Here is a 20,092-nt window from a genome sequence, read left to right on the forward strand (position 1 = left end):
AACAAAGGAAGTTTCAATGAGTACACAGAGATACTTTCAGCAAAGTATCAACAAGTAGACAGAGAAAAGTATGAATATGACTTTTCGTTGGTATTGCTTCTCTAACTGAACGAAAGCAGTCTGGTTGAAATTAATTTGGCCCAGTATAGCTAACTTAATCTGAGCTAACCACTACAGAATCCTTCATATTAATTTGGGGAAAACAGTCATCTGTAGGATAAGATTGATCTCTTCTGTGTGTGGATGCTGAAAAGTAGATTAAATGCTCAATACTCATATTTTCCCCCATTAGTCCAGGTGCTTTGGGTGACCCAGCTTTTCTGGGTCAAGGTCTTCTATACTGTATTTATGAAAAAAAAAACCAAAGAAATTGCATGTAGAGCAATCTCATCACCGCATGTTTCACTGCGATATTAAAATACTGTAGTATTAGTCAAAGAAGTCAACAGTGGAGAAGCAGTGTTTCTATATGAGTTGCTCTGCAGGAAAAAAAAATGTTTGATTTATGTCTCTGTGTATGTAATTAAGGGCTTGTAAAACCACTGCTCTACTATTTATCTACAACTTCATGGCCAGCCATGAGTTTCAAAGGGATTTTCCCACTTTGAACATGTATGTAAATAACCAGCAAAAATTATCTTGAGTCTAATTTTTAGAAGCTATGAACATAAAAAAATCAATAACAGCTCATCAGTGTTAAGATACCCAGTTTCAATTGGCACAAGACTGAACTGCTCTCGGGCTAAGCCCTCAGAAAGTGAGCATCCTAAATCAAAAGTCATGTTTAGATGGTTATTTATATAGATATTAATGTGTGAAAGGAAATCATAAAAAGGCAACCTTCTCAAAAGCAGTTTGGGAGATTTTACCATGGGGTCTGCACTGTTTTCTGTACCTAGCTTTTCTTTGCATAGGCTAGCCTAGAATATGGCATTTATGTTGCCGATTCACAGGCAAGGAGATTTTGAGCCAAGCAGTGCCAGAAACCACACCAACAGAGGTGATATCCCCAGCAGCAGTCTCTGTTAGAGAAGCTGAGGGCATGTGTGTTTCCAGAGTCTGGCTATTATAAGAGTTTATTTCTCCTGTGAATCTTCTCCCCTTCCCTCAGGCCATGGTCCCTGACCTTTTTGACAGTTGTTTTTTTTTTTTTTCCCATTTCTGCCTGAAGAAAGATGAGGGTGCAAGCTCTTCTTCCACAATAAGAAACCAGTAGTATTCCTGGAGCTACTTTGCATCTCTCTGTGCTTCATCGCAGAATTTCTGCCTAGAGCTTTGTGCTAGTTTTCATTTTTCATGGTGTACACATGATGTCCCAGTTGAGTATCCAGTGCATGTTTTATTCATGTGCTTTACACCCCTTCTTTGAGATCATTAATAAAGCCACTAAATAAACCCAGGTTTAACAATCCTCTTTGCCACACCCCACTGGACATCTCCTCCCAACTCGGTGACACTATGTTTATCATTGTCCTTTGTTCGGATCTCTTGGTTTCCCAGCCTGATAGTATTCTTACCCAAGCTCGTTTAGATAATGGTTTCAGGTGGGGTTTTGAATGCCATTGTCTCCAATTCTGAAATAGAGTCCAGTTTTATTTTTATCAGTGTCATTCAGTTCTCCAACTAACAACCCGATGCTGCTGACACTGCCTGAAAAACAGTAATGGCAGAAGCTGCATGAGTAGTTTGTGTTATGTGGATAACTCAATACCACACTATGCTCAAGGTTTAGGGCTTTTTCGCATGATGATACAGAACTGACAGAGAGCTGAAATCTCTGCAGGTCAGCATACCCAACTGAACATTCCCTACAAGCAGACTAACTACTGTCAGGCTTTTCATGTATATTTTCATAGCTAGAGGAAGTTTAAGGAGGAGATAAAGAGGTAGCTCTGGTTTTATCCCTCCTGAATATAAGGGGAAGTACTACAGAAATGATGAGGAAATTTGTTAAGAAGTATAAGGAGTGATGGCTGGCATCTCTGAGGGATTAGAGATGGAACATGACATTCAGCTGGTGCATGGAAGAGGAGTGGCAGTGTAGGCTCAGTTTGGAGAGCCTCAAAAGCAGGCAAGCAATTCCTGCTTGGTGCAATAGAGAAGCAATTTGAAAAGGAGAGTGACATTGTCAAACTGATGGACTAGAACAGTGTTCTTTGCAGCAATATTCTTAGGGAATTTTAGTGCTCCAGGGAGCCTTTCTCAAGTCCCAAGGAAGGCATATTTTAGCAATCAAGGTGGGAGATAATGAGGACCTAAACTAAAGGTTTATATGTACATGTAGATAGCGGGGCCACATTGTAGAGTTATTAGGAAGATAAAATCTTCACTATTTGAACACTGCGTATCATTTTAGAAGGAGCAATTATATTTGTGTTTCTTGTTTAATTTTAAACTTTTGAGTCTCAGTGTTCTCCATCTTTTAATCTCCTAACAGGCAGGTTAAAAAGCCTAGGTTTGAAAAATGAGATTTTCATGTTATGTCATAACTCCATGAGTTGGGTTTCTGGGAAGTGAAATGATGTGACAATCCCAAAAATACTACAAGAGTTGACTACCATGTGTATCTAATATGTTTCTGTCTATGTTACCTGTCTAAGCTGGGTGAACATTGTATTGATTAGTGGTCTATTACTGCAGCACAGTGATAAAACTGCTTGTGAGGTAGACTTCCTTCCAGCAACCACTCTAGGTAGGATTGTTACAGAAGCATAGAATCTTTTAGGCTGGTGTTGTTATTTTCCTCTGCTCTTGTGTGCTTTCCTACCTTGATCATATGTTTTACTGTTACCGTTTGTCCTGGTTCACAACCCATAATCTCTGCTGGTGTCAAGGCCCTATTTTAATAAATATGTGTGTACACACAGGTACATGTAATGCTCCCGCTGAACAGATCATAAATCTCAATGATATTACTGCAGGTGATATAGGTGGAATTTATCTGTGGTTGTCACTAGTTTCCCTATAATCAGTGCTCAGAAATTGACATTTTTAAATATGATTCATATTATTCTGAAGAAAACATCCAAAATGTGTGAGATGAATCACCATAGAAGTGGCTGGTTCTTTTGAGAGTACAGAAGGATCCAAGGCTGAATACTCAGATGTAAATACCAATTGTAGATGACTAAAGCCAGTGGCGTGAATCCCAATTTAAGCATATTTAATTTAATTTCCATGTGTCTACTCCAAAACTCAATAGATAAACACCTGGCCTATAGAATCAGAAAATATATCAAGCAGCACACGTGGGTACAGTCAGGTTGTGAGCACTCTTATGTATCTAGGTCTCATGTACTCTCTGTATGTGGAAGTCACATAGTCATAGAATTGTAAAATCATTTAGACTGCAAAAGACCTGCAAGATAATCGAGTACAACCATTAACCGAGCACTTCCAAGCCCACCACTAAACTGTGTGTCCAGGTACCACCTATACATGCCTCTTAAGTACATCCATGGATGGGTGACTCCACCACCGCCCTCGGCAGCCTGTTCCAGCGCTTGACATCCCTTTCCATGAATAAATGTCTCCTAACATCTAATCTAAACATCCCCTGGCACAACTTCAGGCCGTTTCCTCTTGTCCTATCACTTGTTACTTGGGAGAAGAGACTGACCGCACCTCCCTACAACCTGTAGCAGTCGAAAATGATTAAGATCTCCCCTGGACCTCCTTTTCTTCAGGCTAAACAGCCCCTGTTCCTTCCAGCACTCAGTGGTACATGGCTTTGTGTCCTTGAAAGCAGTAAGTCTGTTATTGTAGCTTCTAGGATACTTTCCTTTTATTATACATTTAATATATCCCTGATCCTCATATTTTACTCCCACCCCCCACCATTCTTTAGCCTGTTTTTCCTTTTGCATATGCAGTCTCCTCTGACTTTGCAGCCTGTATGTTCATGCTGCACAGCCTTTTTCCCTTGTGGTCTGTAGCTGTGAGACAAGCTGCTGCCTATCAGCACAGTCACACAGACACAGGCACAGCTGTTTAGCCACTAATCTGCAAACCATGGTAGATTGGAATTTTCAAAGTAGCTATTTCTCCTCCTCTGCATCTCCACTGCCTTCTTCTAAGAAATGACTTCATTTTCCTTTTCAGTAACCGATTTTCCTGTCATTCCTGTTGGTACATTTCCCAGTAAAAACTGCAGAAGAATATCAGTGAGCGATAATCTCGCCTTTGTTCATTAAACAGAACCTATGTTTTTTGAGGATTCCATGTGTTTTGGAGTCTGAACTGACACACTGTGCTAGGACGCATCACATTTTGCAGCATCAATCAGTTTCTGTGTTGTAATCTGTTTGATAGAATGGATGCAGCAGAACACACTGTGTCACTTTGTGAGACATCATCTCCAGAATACATTACAAAACTGTTTTCAGCTACCACTCTTTCCTGACCTATTTTAGTAAGTGAAGCTATTTATTTTTTCCACAAAATTTGTAATTAATGTTTTCCATGGAATGATACCATGCTTTGTTAATAATAGCTGGGAACCACCATGTGAGAACAATAACACAATACTACAAATAGTTGTAGGCAGTACATTACCATTACGTAGTTGACCTCTCTTTTTAATTCATAATGAGTTGACAGCTGATCTCTAATCACTGATGGAGGATGGAAGTAGAGGAATGGGAGGTGAAAGAGACCCAATAGATCACATACACCATCTCTCTGCCAATGCAGAGAACCAAAATAACACGTCAGAGTTGGAAACAGAAATGGCTGGGTTCAGGGAGCAATGTACCTTTGCTGAAAATATCCTTTGGGAGACAAAGGGATTTGAAACGTAACACTTTGGATTTCATCTGATACAACATTAGATTTGCTTATTACACAGGAGCTTGCAGAACTGACAGTTTTGCTCATTGAACTAGACCTGAAAATCATAGAATCATGGAATAGTTAGGGTTGGAAAGGACCTTAAGATCAAGTTCCAAACCCCCTGCCACGGGCAGGGACACCTCACACTAAACCGTGTCACCCAAGGCTCTGTCCAACCTGGCCTTGAACACCGCCAGGGATGGAGCATTCACAGCTTCCTTGGGCAGCCCATTCTAGTGCCTCACCACCCTAACAGAAAATAATTTCCTCCTTATATCCAATCTAAACATCCCCTGTTTAAGTTTTAGCCCTTATCCTGTCACTACAGTCCCTAATGAGTAGTCCATCCCCAGCATCCCTATAGGCCCCCTTCAGATACTGGAAGGCTGCTATGAGGTCTCCACGCAGCCTTCTCTTCTCCAGGCTGAACAGCCCCGACTTCCTCAGCCTGTCTTCATACGGGAGGTGCTCCACTCCCCTGATCATCCTCATGGCCCTTCTCTGGACTTGTTCCACAGTTCCATGTCCTTTTTATGTTGAGGACACCAGAACTGCACACAATACTTCAAGTGAGGATTAAATAAAGAAGAGCTTCTATTTCATCAACAGCTATTAAGAATTTATGGACAAAATTCTGCCATAAATTGCACATCTAATACTACTATTAGCTTCCCAGAGGCCTGAAGTAGAGCAGCCCTCACCCTCTAAGAGCATGCCCTGGTGAAGCTATGCTTTCATGGATTTTTCCATTGAGTAGCTTTTTGAAATCCTAAAAATGATGATGAGAGACTCCACTTCCAGGGACAGGGATGAACGGTTGGGTTTAGACAGTTCAGGTTGGAAACAAGGGGATTTAGATAATTGGGTAATACCTATTCCTTTGGCAGCACTACCTGCAAACTTCCTCCCCTCTGTCCTTCCCAGATCATTGTGCAAACATCTCAAAAGCATTTTTTATGATCCAGGAGATCTTGGGAAAAAAGACAGATGTTAATAAGGGGAAAGATTTCCCCTCTCTTTGAAGAAGTAAGGATCTGTTTCAACAGTAATGACTGGAGCAATCCTATCCTTGTACAGTTTCTAAAATCTTTATATATAACATAATTTGACTCATGCCTAACTCCTTTGCAAGGGGGTCCAATGTAAACCTCTTGATTCAATGAGAGGGTCCCCCCTACCCTTTTGACGTTCAGTGAATCATTTTAGCTTGATTCCACTTTGATTTTCCTTTATATATTCCATTAGACATGAGCTATTGACCAAGTTGGAGACTAAGACTAGATCCAGCCACACCTGTGTTCCATCAGGAGTTTAGAAAGCAAGGGGGTGTATTCTGAACCTTGTGACTCAATGAGAGGGTCTCCCTTACCCTTTGTGCTTTCTGTCACTCTATCAATCATCTTTAGCTCAGTTTTACCTCTATTTTCCTTTATATGCTTCATCCATGTAATAAATAACAGCATGAACCTTGCCATTGAATTCTGTTAAGTTGTACCTTTATAGATCATATTAAAACTACTCTTGCTAATACCTTTGACAGTCATTTTTCAAGTGACCCTAAAGCACTCATATAACAACAGGCATACACATCAGATACCGTATTAGACAACTATTTCTTTTTTTTTAAGGAAATATCTTCTGGGCTATAAAATAGGTAAATGGTGAAAAGTTTTGCATTTATGCTTTTGTCTGAAAGATCTGTCAGGCTTACTCTTAGAATAACTGACAAAGCAAGCCAAATAACTGTTTTGATCAAACTATCAGTCATGCCTACTGAGAATGATAGGACAAAAAAGGAAAGGTTCTGGCTCTGTGACAGTTAGGCTTTCAAACCAGAATTTAGTCAGATTGAGCTAAAATTGGATGAATCAATTGTTAAAAGATTTATCAGAGATTTAGCAATTACAAAAAAAAATTATAATGGTTACTGTTAAAAATTTAAGAGGGGTAGAGTGAAAATAAAATGAAACCTTCTTAGATTTAAAAAGTCAAGCCTCAAGGTTTGTATTTAGGTATATAAATGATTGACCTCCTTTTCAAAAGTACTGGCCAGTTGTGGCTTTTGGTGAAGTTAATAGAAATTCTGTAAGCCCAGAAGTTTTCAGAATCAGGTAATTTTCTCAGGTGCCTCATTTTAGGTACAAGTGCAATAAAGCCCCATACTGAAATGGAGCCCTGTTTTGAGGATATTGAGGAAGTTTTTTACTTGGAAATGTGAATAATACAGTTTTTACTGTCTTTTAATTCCACAGGCCATGTAGCCTGTTCATACATATTATAGTAATGTTGGTTCACTGATAATCAATTAAGTGCTACTTGTAGACTTCAGTGGAGTAGCATAAGACTTCAATAGAGTACTGTAGAGGATATCATTATTTGGAAAACGAACAGGTATTTGGTTCATCCTCTGTTGACAGGTACTGCTTAAATTAAATGGTTAAATTAAAAAGAAAATACTTGTTTGGAAAATACTGGTAAGTAAGGCTGATTTTGCTTCCTTTGAGCTGAGTTTTCATGAGTCACCTGTATTGAACTTTTACTCAAGGGCTGTGAAGTCCTTATTTTTGCTATTTAATCTTCTTTAGCTTAGGATTTCCTCTCTTTGATGGCACATACAGACCTTTTACTCATTACATGTTAAATGGTAACCCTGCACTGCCAAACTTATACCAATTTTTTTCTAAATGTCACGGTCTTTCACTGGGAATACAATGAGATAATTTCTTGTTTACAGGACAGAAAAGAAACCCACTGGCCTTCAATTATGTACTGTATATTGATGGTGCACAGCAGTAAAAAGTGTTATATGAAAAAACAGTGGGGGATGATCAGGCCTGATAGCCCCTGTATCTCACAGTGGGTTACCAATCATGCCATGAGGAGCTTTCACTGAATGTCTTACTTCTCACAAGGCACTTCACTTGTCTTGTGCTGCAGGTTAAATTTGTTGCTACATTGGTTTCCCCGCTACTGATAATTCTATCTTCTCCTAAAGTAGTAAACTTCCTCGGCCATCACAGGAGCAATGAACCTGATGTCTTCACATGGTCGCATTCATTCTACTGTGGTCTTTCTGGGGCGTGCTAACTCCAACACTGAAGTTAAATTTGGGCATTCACCGAATTTTTAAATTACAGAACATAGCAGCTGTGGGTTACAGTGAAATGCCATCAGTCTGTCTTCATGTTATGAGTTTTCAAATAGTGTCTGTCATCCTAGTTTTCATTATTTTGCTTTAGAGAGGTGGAGTTGTGACTGTGGATGACATGCTCCTCTCACAGCCAAAATTTAGGAAGCATTTAAATAACTTGCTTATTCAATGCTGAACATTTTCTTCACCCCTCTTTATTTAGATGAAAGCAGTCTTTTTCATGCAGCCCTGGCTCTAAGTTTTATGCCCTTTATTGCCTCCAAAGCTTTGTTAACGTATTATATAAATATATTATTTAAATATTTTATAAATATAATGTAAATATTATATGCACATGCCATACACAGCTAACACTTTGCAAAGTGAGCTGTGCTTTTCTGTTTCTTTGGTGCCCATCTTGCAACTCTTATGATATATATTATGACTTATATGCCATGTTTGGAAATAATAATTACCAAGTTATTTTTAGAACTGTTTACAAAATTCTTATATCCCCATACGAGCTTTCTCTGTTATCTGTATGATATTTCCAGGCTCTCAGTGTTCTAGCTACATTGACAGTTGTTTGCTGTAACCAGAGGAGAAAAAACCTCCACCAGGGTGGTGTGATGGAAAATGTAGGAAAAGGAGTCTGAGGCAAAACATAAAGGAGAAGGGAGTCATTCAGGCAGTAGCTGATTTGCTTTAGAAATTTCCTCCCTCACCTCATCTTCCCTCTTCCTCCTCCTTTCCCCATGTACCCATCATGTTTGTGCTGGTACGAGATGGAGTAGGCTCATGCTAATCAGTTAATCAGCTATTTTCAATTCAATTCCTGTCTGTGCTTACCACAGAAAATTAACAGTCCTTGTGTATAAATATGACCCCTACTCCTGGATTAATTTGATTATGTGAGAATCTCAGTTTTCATTTAAAAATAATAACTTTCTGGCTGCTCTGATAAAACAAGTTTGGATATGTAGTCTAAATATTCCCTAATGGTTTCAAAATCAAAAGATAAATATGAAGAACATATGAATCTCTTTATAATAAAAAATAAATATCCTCAAATCTTTACTCTGATTGCTTGAGATTGAATATTTTGAGACCAGAACATTTCCGATTTTGAGTCAGTGCTGGATCAGCATTCTCTGAAAGCCAAATCTTTCTTAAGCAGCTTAATTTGGGTCCACAAATAGAGAACTCATGTTCATTAATGACTGTGGGTATCTTAACCTAGAGTTTCCCTTGGATATCGTCACTTACGCAAAATGCCTTGTGTTGGCTTGCTGTTGCTGATTTCATTGTGGTACAACTTCCATTTCATCTGTTCTACTGTGAGAGAGGATTTTGCCTATGAGTGACTGGCTGCTCTACATTAGAGCAGTGCTTTGATTTCACACATGTAAAAAAGAAGCACAAACCTCAGCCTCTAATCATTGCAAGTTTTATTCTCTTAAAGGTCTGATATGTGCTATAACTTTTGTAGCAATGGCTTTATTAGGAAACTAGCTTAATGGCAGTGAATTTTTATTTAACTGAACTTTACATTTCCTCTGGCCTTATGGCCCAGGGAACAGCAAATCTGCTTAGGACCAAAGTCAGGCTAGTTTGAAAGGAAGTATTTTTTATAAAACTTCCTCATTGGAACATCTTCTGTTAAATTTATCTATTACAGGTGCGATACCACTGACATACATAGAACTGTGAGGATAAATGAAGTGTATGCTAATAAATTAAAATGTGCCAGAGAACAGGTCCAGGCACTGGAAGTTGATTGTCCGTGTGGGTAAATTGCTAGGATAGGATCTAACATGATTTCATAGGTTAATTAACACTCTCAAATAGTTTCTAGATATTACTTGTTTATTTTAATAGTTTACTAGTGCAGAAACAGCCTAATCCACGTGTGGACAGAACTTGAAGTTAGAGAATCTTTAGCAAAGGGCAATTGTAGCACTATGTTAAAAACTGTTGAGGGATAAGCTGCAGAGACTGAATAATCTGAAGAAAAACTGAGGACCTGTTTAGCAACTTCTGATTATCTTCCCGTACATTATGCTGTTTCACAGATACAGAGGATCTGTGAAGGATTATTTCTATAAAAAACCCAAAGAATCTAAGGAGGGCAGGCTAAGCACTGCACCCGTCTAAAGCAGACTTTGCCTGAAGCTAAAGTTGAATGTTAAGACCTCTAGGATATGTGCTGCTTTCAGCGCATGCTAGTTCTGTTCAGCAGGGAGCAAAGTATGTTGCAGATATCTCTCAGGCTTAGTTTGAAAAATGGTAGAGAGTTTTTGCAGTTGAGGATGGAGCAACTTTCGGCAGTTTTCACAAGAAGTCCCCTGTTGTTTGTTTGTGAATTAACATTCCTGAAAATGCTGCCAGCTTGAATATCAGTAAAACAGACATAAAAAAATCATTTCCTTACCAATTGGCTTCCTGTTGAAACCTGGAGGATCAAGAAGGTTAAGAAAATGCATAAAGACATCCATGTCCTCCCAGTTTCCAAATGGCTGAATAGTGTTGTAGTATACTGAAGGATGAACCTTGTCAAAAATGTTGTTTTCACCATTAGGAAGCTGAAGTTAATTTCTCATAGTTCTTTTATCAGTGTTCCCTGATAATCTTTGCATGCCTCTGTAACATGAGGTTATATATTATTTTTTGTAAGTCCTTGTCTCTGAAATGGTGATGATCTTGGAAGAGTGATTTGTTACTTCTGTTGGCAAGTTACAGGGAAAGTCCTCCTAATTTTTTTCTTCTGGGGCTACTCAATCCAATTAGTCTGTGAGAATTAAAGCTTATGATTTCAGAAGAAAAACTGTTCTCTAAAAAGCCCCAAAGTGCAGTGTTCTTTGAACATTGCCGTTGTTTAGACACTGTTTATACTTCTGTGCTGATACTTTCGTCTCAAGGTTGAATGTAAGTTTTGTGAAAGTCCTTTTTTTTGCTGTTTAGTGTATTTAGGCAAGGTGCAGGGAATACTAGAAAAATGGTAAAACAAAGTACATATGACAAGAAAATGCATTATCTGGCTGTGATCTTCGAAACAAAAGTATAAAGACATTGGAAGACAACTTGAGAACTCTGAAAATATTACTTTCATTCAAGCCTGTCTTACTTCTAAAAGTTTAATTTTAATATATTGAAAGCCTCACCATTTGAAATGATAACTATTTCATACATCATGTATGTCATTCACTCTTTAAATGAAGGCAGCTATCTGGAATAGGGCAGAGTTAGTTGATTTGATCTTGCATGATGTTTCATAATTTTTCTGACTGTTCACTCATCTCGGATGGCTGTAGATCATGTTAGTAATACAAGCTATAGCTAATGAGGTTAAAACCTTGTATGGCACTGGTCATAGTACTCCCACTCTGGAACCTCCCAACAATTTCCTTCCTAAAACCCCTCTCTTGGCTTGTGAGGTGTGAACATTCAATCCTCCCAAATGCAAACGATTGACTCCATGGCACTTCCTGCTCCAGTGGCAGATAACCCTGATTTTCCTTTCTCATTGACTGTTGATAAATGTTTGATGCCAGCTGGGATTAGTACTGTGCTATGCCTCCCTGCTAATGAAAAATATTGCTTTCAGAGAACTCACAAGGCAGTCCCATGTTCTTAATTTGACCTGGTTTATTCCTCACCAGTTTCTGTTCAACAGGAAATAAAATAATGCACATGCTGAGAAAACCTCTTGGTTTTCTCCCTGGAAAGTATTTTGTGTACAGAAACCTGTATTTTAATTTCAGGCAATTTTCTTTCTGCTATTGTTGAAATAAATCTTAGTGATCAAGCAATGAATGCGGTCATGCTAGTGGAAAGGATTGGAAATATTCTGTTGTACATATGTGTATTTTATTTGGAGGTTGTAGAGCTCTTTTCCAGGTTATAAATACAACCCTTTGAGGTTATATGCACAACCCTGATTATACAGTAGTGATAAGCCTATATTATTACATTTTCCTTATGCTGAGGAAAGTACACTGGGATGAAAAAGAAGTGCATTGGGATGTGAAGAATGTATTGTTTAGTTTGGAAACTGAGCAGCTTCTAGTCCTTGGGAGCCATCTTGTCATGGAAGGAGTAAACCCAGGCTTCTACTACTTTACTGGATAGAAATAATCCTTATGAGCACCAGTGATGCCAGAATATTGCATTTCCCTGTAAGCTTTGAATTCCTTAAGACTGAAAGTCTCATTCTTGATTTGGATTTTGTGCAATGCTTTGCATAGGTGTTCTGTCTTATGTCCTCCTGTATACTTGTGTGAGGATATATAACTTAGTCTTAAGCCTCAGCTCATGATCCTGTAGCTCATCCATTTGCTTCGGCAGGCCAGATTTCCCAGATCCCAGCTGCTCCGTAGAAAAGATGGTATTTCACCTGTGAGTAGGTAGCCATGGTGGTGGAAAAGGACTGTTTACTACAGTAAACTTCAAATGGGCCAACTTTTCAATTTCCATTAAAATAGTGGGTGATATTTTGCTAATTTTGTGTCATGCCTCAAATTTTCAAAGAAAAATGGAAGAAATCTGTCCAAAACATAGAGGAAGTGTCCTCTGGAGAAAACATCTCCATTGCAGAGACCTGGTGGAAGATGGAAGGTGCTGGGGCCGCTGACTCCAAGTCACTGAGGGCTATTGCAGGATGGGTTTTGTTTTGCATTTTGTGCACCTCTCCCCTTCTTCATTAAACATTGGTTAATGGAAGAGCAGTTATGTTTGTTCTGTTACTGTTGTTTCCAATGGCGACAGTTATTTAACAGTTTTAAAACAGCCTGAGGAGTGACGGCTGTAAAGGACAAACTGTCATGAGCGGGTATGGCATTACAGTGTGTTGGTAAAATGTTCATTTTAGCGAACAGATTGCTGGTTGTATTGGGTGTAAATGTCCCGGTTTTGGTAGTGGGAGGGTTGCAGGGGTGTCCTCTTTGAGGAGGAAACCGGGGTTGCCCTGTGTCAGGCCCAACTGGATCAGCCAGTTCTGGCAAAATGTATGTAATAAAGGGCAAAACATGGCACAGCAGTGAGGAATGGGGAAAAAAATGTGAGACACAGCCTATAAGCCTGAAGATCAGCCAGGAAGGTGAGCTAGGGAAAATGGGAGTGGGGGAGTAAGGTGTTGTTGTGTGTGTTTCTCACTATCCACTATTCACACTATAGTGAATTGTACAGGTCGGCTTTCAAAAAACTGACTTCAGGTTTCAGTAGAACCGTAAGAAAAAAAACCTGTTGGTTTATGCAAAGCGTATATTCTGTTACATTTTTACTTTTGTTTTTCCCCTTTCTAGATAAACATCATGTCAATGGAAACAGAATGGTAGAACCTTTCCCAGAGGGAACACAGATGGCTTTATTTGGTAAGACATCAGTTTTAAAATAAAAGCTCTAAGCTGTATAATGTTACTGCCTGCCAAATTTCTTAATTTCAGCCCGAGTCCTGAGAGTTTTAGATTCTGGGCTGCTATTGCCATTTTCTAATGACTACAAGGTGATTGAGAGGTCCGTCCCCCAAAAAAGGTATACTAAAAGTATTTTCTTAATTAAACAAACAGAAGTTTTGAACCCATATTTTGTTCCATAAAAATTCCCAAATTGTGTGATAATTCCAGTAAGATCATTTATTACTCCAAAAACTATCTTATCAATTGATGACTGCAAAGAAACATAGCTTTTGTATGTAGCAAAAAAGGAGAAAGGGTTTGTGGATGACACTGTTCAGTTGCGGTCATGATTTCTTCAAGTTCTCTTCAGAGTTCCTCTAATCCACTATTGTCTTTCTGCCAGTATCCCCTTGTCTGTGGGTTTTCGGAACATAAAAGAATTCTTGGAGGTGTGGAATAAGAGACTGTTTGATAAATTTTTTTGCAGCTAATAGAAAATGATTGTATGTTGCTTTTTAGGTTTTAAGGTCAAGATGTATTTAGAGATTCTTCTTGGAATTTCTTAGAGCAGGCAGGGTCAGAGAGTTCTGGTACAATCTCAAGTTGATGAAGTCTTCACTGTTTAAAATCTTGTAAAGGTCCTCCTTTATTTCCTGTGGGATGGTCAGATCAGTTTTCCAGTGCTTGTGGTGGGTATTGGTGTGAGTGCTTCTACTGGTTATCTCACAGTTAACTGGACATGATTTCTAAAATTTCATAGAAAGGAATATCCTACCTATGGAATTTTATTGGAAGAGCACAAAATCATATTAAGCAGCCTATTTTGAATAATTCCTGAGCAACTCTATTATATTCATATCAAGCTTGGTAACTTTAATAATTTTTAAATTGCCCTAGGTTTTCCACAAGACTGTGATTGCAAATGTTGGGCTAGGTGGTGAAAACTCATGCTGCTGCCATCTGTGCTGTGAATAAATGGAAAACGTACATGTTCTTAGGTTTACTATTAGACCTGAAATATAATAGTATACAAACATGACTCTGATGATAATTGTTGTCGTTTGTTGGCATTGGCATCACATGCTGATATGTGATATGGAAAAATGGAGCTACCTGTTGCTACCTCCAGGGGGGCAGCATTTGCTGGCCCTGTGTGGATGGGAATGAAAGGAAGCACTCAAAGAAGAAAACAATTATCTGTTAGTAATTCTTCTTCTCAGACTGTTACTCATCCTATCGTTGTATACTCCTGTTAACAGCAAGTTCTTTGTATTTTAGGACTCTGTAAGGTAGGGGGAAGAAACTTGAGCTAGTCTGAGCTAGTAGACTTTCTGCCTTCGCCTTAGCAAGACAGGGCTTCTCACCCTTCTTCACCAGAAACACCCCCTAATCTTTTAATTGGGCTTGCACAGGGACAAGTCTCGAAGAGCTGTAGTTGCTAAGAAGTAATCCCTCTTCCTTTAAAAGATCTACAAAAGCTAAAAGATGGTAAATAACCATATGGTTTTGTAGATATAGCCTACTTGCTGTGATTTTTTCTACTGCTTGGATAGTTTTAGATTCACCACTAAAACTAACACTATGAAACATAATGTGGGGTTGTAAACACTAATCCTTTTACCTGCTCGCAAAATGCAGTTAGATTGCATTACATAGCCCCATCTTCTGCAAAACATCCTTTGAGATGCTTTTACTGATGCTGCATTATTTGCTTTATGATAGGACTTTTTTGTTTTGATCAAGTACAGGTGAATGCACATGGGTCGTTTTTCTTGCAGGTTTCCCATTTATAACAGAAGCTCATAGTTTTCAAAAGACTGTTAAAATGATCTTGAGATTCTCCAGTTGTCTGTTAAGGATCATTCAGCTGCCTAATACACACCTATTGTTCATTAGAATAAAGAAATGCACCCTTGTTTCTACAGTGGTGAAGAAGCTGGATTTCAAGGGTGGGGGTGACTCTTTAATGGGAATCTTTTAATGCTAACCACCCACTGACCTCTTAATGAAGTTTCCAGCTAATATTGAAGCATTAAGAGCATGGGAGGTACACGAGCACCACTCACAGCCTCACTAGAGACTCAGTTGCTCTATCAAGGATCACTGCGTCCCTTGAAGTAAAGAGAGGGGTGTGTTCCCTAGTTAGGTGACTGAAACTGATGAAACTCTAGATGTTATATGTTTAGGGCTTGTAAAGTAGAAACTCTACAATAAATGCCTGCTTTTATAGCTTTCTTGTAATTTTTGTGGCCATAGATATTTTCAGTCACAAGTACTTTGCCTGTAGTGACTGATTTTGACCAAAAACCGAACCGAAAGTCAAAACCTAAACAAACATTAGGGGGTTGATAATGATTTGAAAAGAAGCAATTTAAGGATTAATATCAGCTTTTGGATAGAGGTGTAAAAAAGGAAAAGAATTGCTTCAAAGCTGCAGAACATATACATCATTCAGTAAACTAATATATCCATCAGTGCTGTTGTAATTCCTTGCATATTTAAAGCACATTTAAACACACTGCTGTATTTTGCTAAGAGATATTTCTGGTCAGTATTTAATACTTTTAAATGCATATTTTTCTTATCGAGTACTGCTATTGGAAGACTCCCAGAGCAGCTATAAATTCACTCTGCTTTATATGCTATCTTGTTTCTCTAAGAGGAAGTGTTGTGTGTATGGTGTGTTCATAGAAGGGCTCTTACTTACCTATAGTAAAATCTGGCAGTAGTTCAGATACGTAATTATAACACTTTTTAAATACAGGACTAAATTGTGTTGTATTTGCCTGAGATATACTGGCCAGTAATGGGATAATTGGTTCCTTTTTGTAAACAAAATATAGATAGAAGTAGTATGTTAAGTAACTGGTAAGATCTAAGTACAGACATTTCTGAGTTGGCAGTTTTGCTCTGCACTTGCTAGACGGCAGCATGTTCTCTATAGTAACTCTATAGAGACATACTATTGTTGTACTTTGAGTGAGTTATTATATCCTGTTGAGACTCAGGTGTAGCCTGTGCACTCCCACAGTTCCCACTGCTTCCAAAGGTTATTTGAAATCTACAACAGGATTACACCGAGATTGCCCAATTAGTCCCAGCAGAGCCAAGGGTTTCTCAGCCATTGCACATGGTGTTTTCAGTTGCCTCTGCATTGTGGCACCACGCAAGACCTGTGTAGCTTATGTGATTGGAAAGCTGAGCTCCTCAAACAAGATCTGCTGTTGGGTGGTTCAAGTCTTTCAAATAAAGGCTTGATCGGGGCAAATTTTCAACTAAAAGAAAATGATTTAAGGTGAAAGAGAGATGATGTGTTTCATAACTGATCACTCTATTTAGAATTCCTTTTACTTGTTCCTGAAACAGCTACTGCTGGCCATGTAAGATAAGGAAGTGTGTTAGGAAGTCCTGGTCCAACTGAGTTTTCAATTACTATGTTTTTATGATAAGCTCTCTACGCCAGAAAAAGGAAATCATAGGAAACAAAGTTTGGACCGCAAGAGAAATACTTTTTTTATAGACAGTAAAAGTTGAACAATTTTTCTCTGTTGCTCAAAGAAAGGAAAGAAAACTTTAAACCAAAAAAAAAAAATTTAAACCATGTCAGAAAAGATTATTATCTAAAGAGAATGTAAGACTTCATGATATTGAAACAGGTGTGTGTGCTATGATCCAATTTGTAGGAGAAACATCTACAACAATACTACCAGATGTTTTACAGGGATCATGTTGTAGAAGATCCAAGAGCCAGAGGGTATGTCTTTCAGAACGATTCATGTTTCTCATGTTAATTCTCTTTAAACATATTGGAGAAGTGAAGGAAGTGTACTAATTGGCTGAATTTATAAAAGACTGAGGCATTAAAGCTGTTCTATGTTCACGAGGTGGTATAAAAATGGACAATGAACTTTCTGCAGTTCTGGAATAAGAAAATGAACCTGTGAAGACATTGTATAACAAACAGGGGTTGGCTGCTCTGTCCTTGAACCAAATCATAAAATCAGAACAGTTTGGGTTGGAAGGCATGTTAAAGATCATCTAGTTCCAACTCCCCTGCCATGGGCAGGAACACCTTCCACTAGAACAGGTTGCTCAAAGTACCATCCCACCTGGTCTTGAACACTTGGTCCTGTTCTTACCTTTGCATTATTAAAGAAATATATCCTTGTTTCCCATTTTCTTTTTTTATCTTCCAGATGCTGACTTACAGAGAGCATCTTTTTGTTGCCTTTTCCAGAGAACTGAAAACAACTCAGTTCCCTGCCCCTGCTATCTGTTCCTGGTTCATCCTTATTGCGACCAGTGCCTAAACATCTTCTTTGTAATCTTGCCTGATGTATGATGGTCTGGTTTGCTACTCAGAGGGTATGTCAGCTCTAAGCAATTGCCAGGGAACTCATATATATATATATATATGTTTCTGTTATAAAAGTTTAACCAGGGAAGGCCTGAACTGAAAATTTTTCCCTAAGCCTGTTGTAAAATAAGGTGATAATCACAGAAATAAGTATAATTCTGGGGCCTTTTAAAAATAAAAAATCTTGATATTCAGTTTCTCTGAATGCATATCACAGGCATTACTCATTAAATGCTGGTGATCTGATTTGATAACATCATGCAACAACTTTGTGGTTGTGAATGTGGCCAATCGCAGAGCAAGACAGACCCAGATAAATGCAAAATGCAGTGGTCTGCTTGGTCTTTGCCAAGGACATTTCCTGACATCTATAAACACTAATAAAGGACAAAAGAGTATCCCTAATGCAACGTGAAAGCTGTCCTTGATCAGCACAACCCTTCATAACATTCTTTATTTCAAAGGATCCACATCTCCTTCTTTTTTCTTCTGAAAACAAAAGTAATGTGGCCTTCAAACACAGTATCTGTCCTTCTCCATCAGGGACTTGCTTATGTTAATTCAGCTTTCTTGAGGTATATGAAGAATTTAGCCATGTGTGATTTCCACTTAGAGGGGGTATTGCACATTAGAGGTTTTTAAAAGTAAATCAGATTACAGCTTTTCAGGCAACATCATTCACCTTAAAACAGACATTTAATTATATTTTGGGGACTTCCCCACTGAAATTAGTAGAAGAGACTGAGTTAATTTTTTTGGATAATTTTTTTGGGATAAGGCTCAATGATCTCCAATGTCTCTAACATACGTTTTATTTTCTGTGCAAAAAGCCAGCCAGAGCACCTAGATTACTTCAGTAATGAACAAGCCTTGCAGAGAAGTAATTTCTTGCCAATGATAAATAGGGATGTATCAATGACTAGGATGAACATATGCTTGGCATCATTCTGAGTTGGTTTAAGTTTGAAATAGAAGTAAATTATCCTGCTAATGACTAGAGGGTGCCCTCGTCAGATTTATGCTGCTTTGCAGGAGATATATGTGTGTATGTGTGTGTTTATGTGCTGGGATATATACACATACACATTTACCATCAGCATTTATCCTTTGCTTCCTGTTAATAAAGCACAGGGCATGGTGACATAGCATAAAACATACAGAACTGTGATGACTTATTGTATTCAGCCATGAAAAATGTGATGCTAATTGTCAGTAGTTACAATGGCAGAGAGAAAAAACATATAAGGAGGTTTTTGGAGGGATTAAATTGTGTTGTTTTGATAATTTTAGATGTACTAGACATACTGTGACATTCACAAAGTGTCCTCAGTGCATCTTACAGATCCTAATGGATTTATCTCTAAAAGACTGCTGTCACAAACTGACAATATTATAGCTGGGGATGTGAGACTGAGCAGATAGTGTCCTATACTGAAAAATATGGATTACTTATTACTGAGTTATTCAGTTTGGGATAATTTAGAGTAATTTTCCCGCTTTTCAAATTTTTTTTCTCACCTGATGATGTTATTGGTGATCTCAAAAAACATATAATTAGATATCTTGCTTAAAACTGAAGGTACAAAAATCTGCATCTACTTGCAATACGCGTGCTCAGAAACACTCCTGAATCTTGGGGGAAGTCAACCAGATCTTTATATTGATCTCATTGGTCCTCTCCACTCATCCAGCTGGAATTAATCTCAATAGATTTTAGGTATGTAATCTGAAGTGGTCTTCAAGAATTCCTCACTAGTCAGAGAAAACACATTTGGAGGTCAGTTCATAGCAGCTGTCACATAAAGGAATAAATAACCCTCTGTAGGTGCCTTGTTCTGTCGAATGCTGTCTAAACAACTAGTTTAGACTAGGGGAAATTGATTCATTCGCATAAATGTGTTGCAAATATTTTATGCCATTAGAGGTGTCCTTTGAGGACATTTGAGATGTCCACAGGGTCTGGCAGGGATGATAAAGATCTCACAGGAGATCCATACTCTTCTGAACTCAGAGATAAAAGCCAGGTAAGTTTATGTAGGATATCCCAAATGATACTAGATACTGTTGTTTAGGGATTACATGTGCAGATAAATGTAAGTGTAATGTGCATGCATAATCTTCCTTGATCTCCAGCTTCCTATGACACAGGTCTACCTTTTGTCATGTGTGCCACTCTTATGCTAGTCCTGTGCAGAACTCCTGCATAAGGATGTGGAAGGCAGCTCAGATGACACCAGATGCCTTTGTTTATGCATCATTACCGAACCCTGGATCCCCACTGACTGCTGTGGGAGCTTGGATGTGCTTTGTCAGAAGTGAACACCTATTTGTAACGATCTCAGTGTAGTTCAAGTCTGCATGCTGAAGCACACTGTAGAGGTC

The 20,092-nt window shown here is 38.5% G+C and overlaps 1 protein-coding gene across 4 annotated transcripts in view; it reads left to right on the forward strand.

Moving 5' to 3' along the window:
- The window catches only part of MSRA (methionine sulfoxide reductase A), a 277,903-nt gene that overhangs the window by 95,337 nt on the left and 162,474 nt on the right, over positions 1 to 20,092 (forward strand). For 3 of the 4 annotated variants that reach the window (XM_057427498.1, XM_057427502.1, XM_057427501.1), the window contains exon 2: positions 13,261 to 13,329. The exons of the other annotated variant lie outside the window; for it this stretch is intronic. In XM_057427498.1, coding sequence (XP_057283481.1) covers positions 13,261 to 13,329 — 69 coding nt within the window. The remainder of the gene's footprint in view (positions 1 to 13,260; positions 13,330 to 20,092) is intronic. 4 annotated transcript variants of the gene reach the window in all.

This window comes from Pezoporus wallicus, unplaced genomic scaffold (genome assembly GCF_028554395.1).
Source record: "Pezoporus wallicus isolate ANWC-B61680 ecotype Strahan unplaced genomic scaffold, APGP_CSIRO_Pwel_v1 contig_6464, whole genome shotgun sequence".
In the NCBI taxonomy this organism is placed as follows: Eukaryota; Metazoa; Chordata; class Aves; order Psittaciformes; family Psittacidae; genus Pezoporus; species Pezoporus wallicus.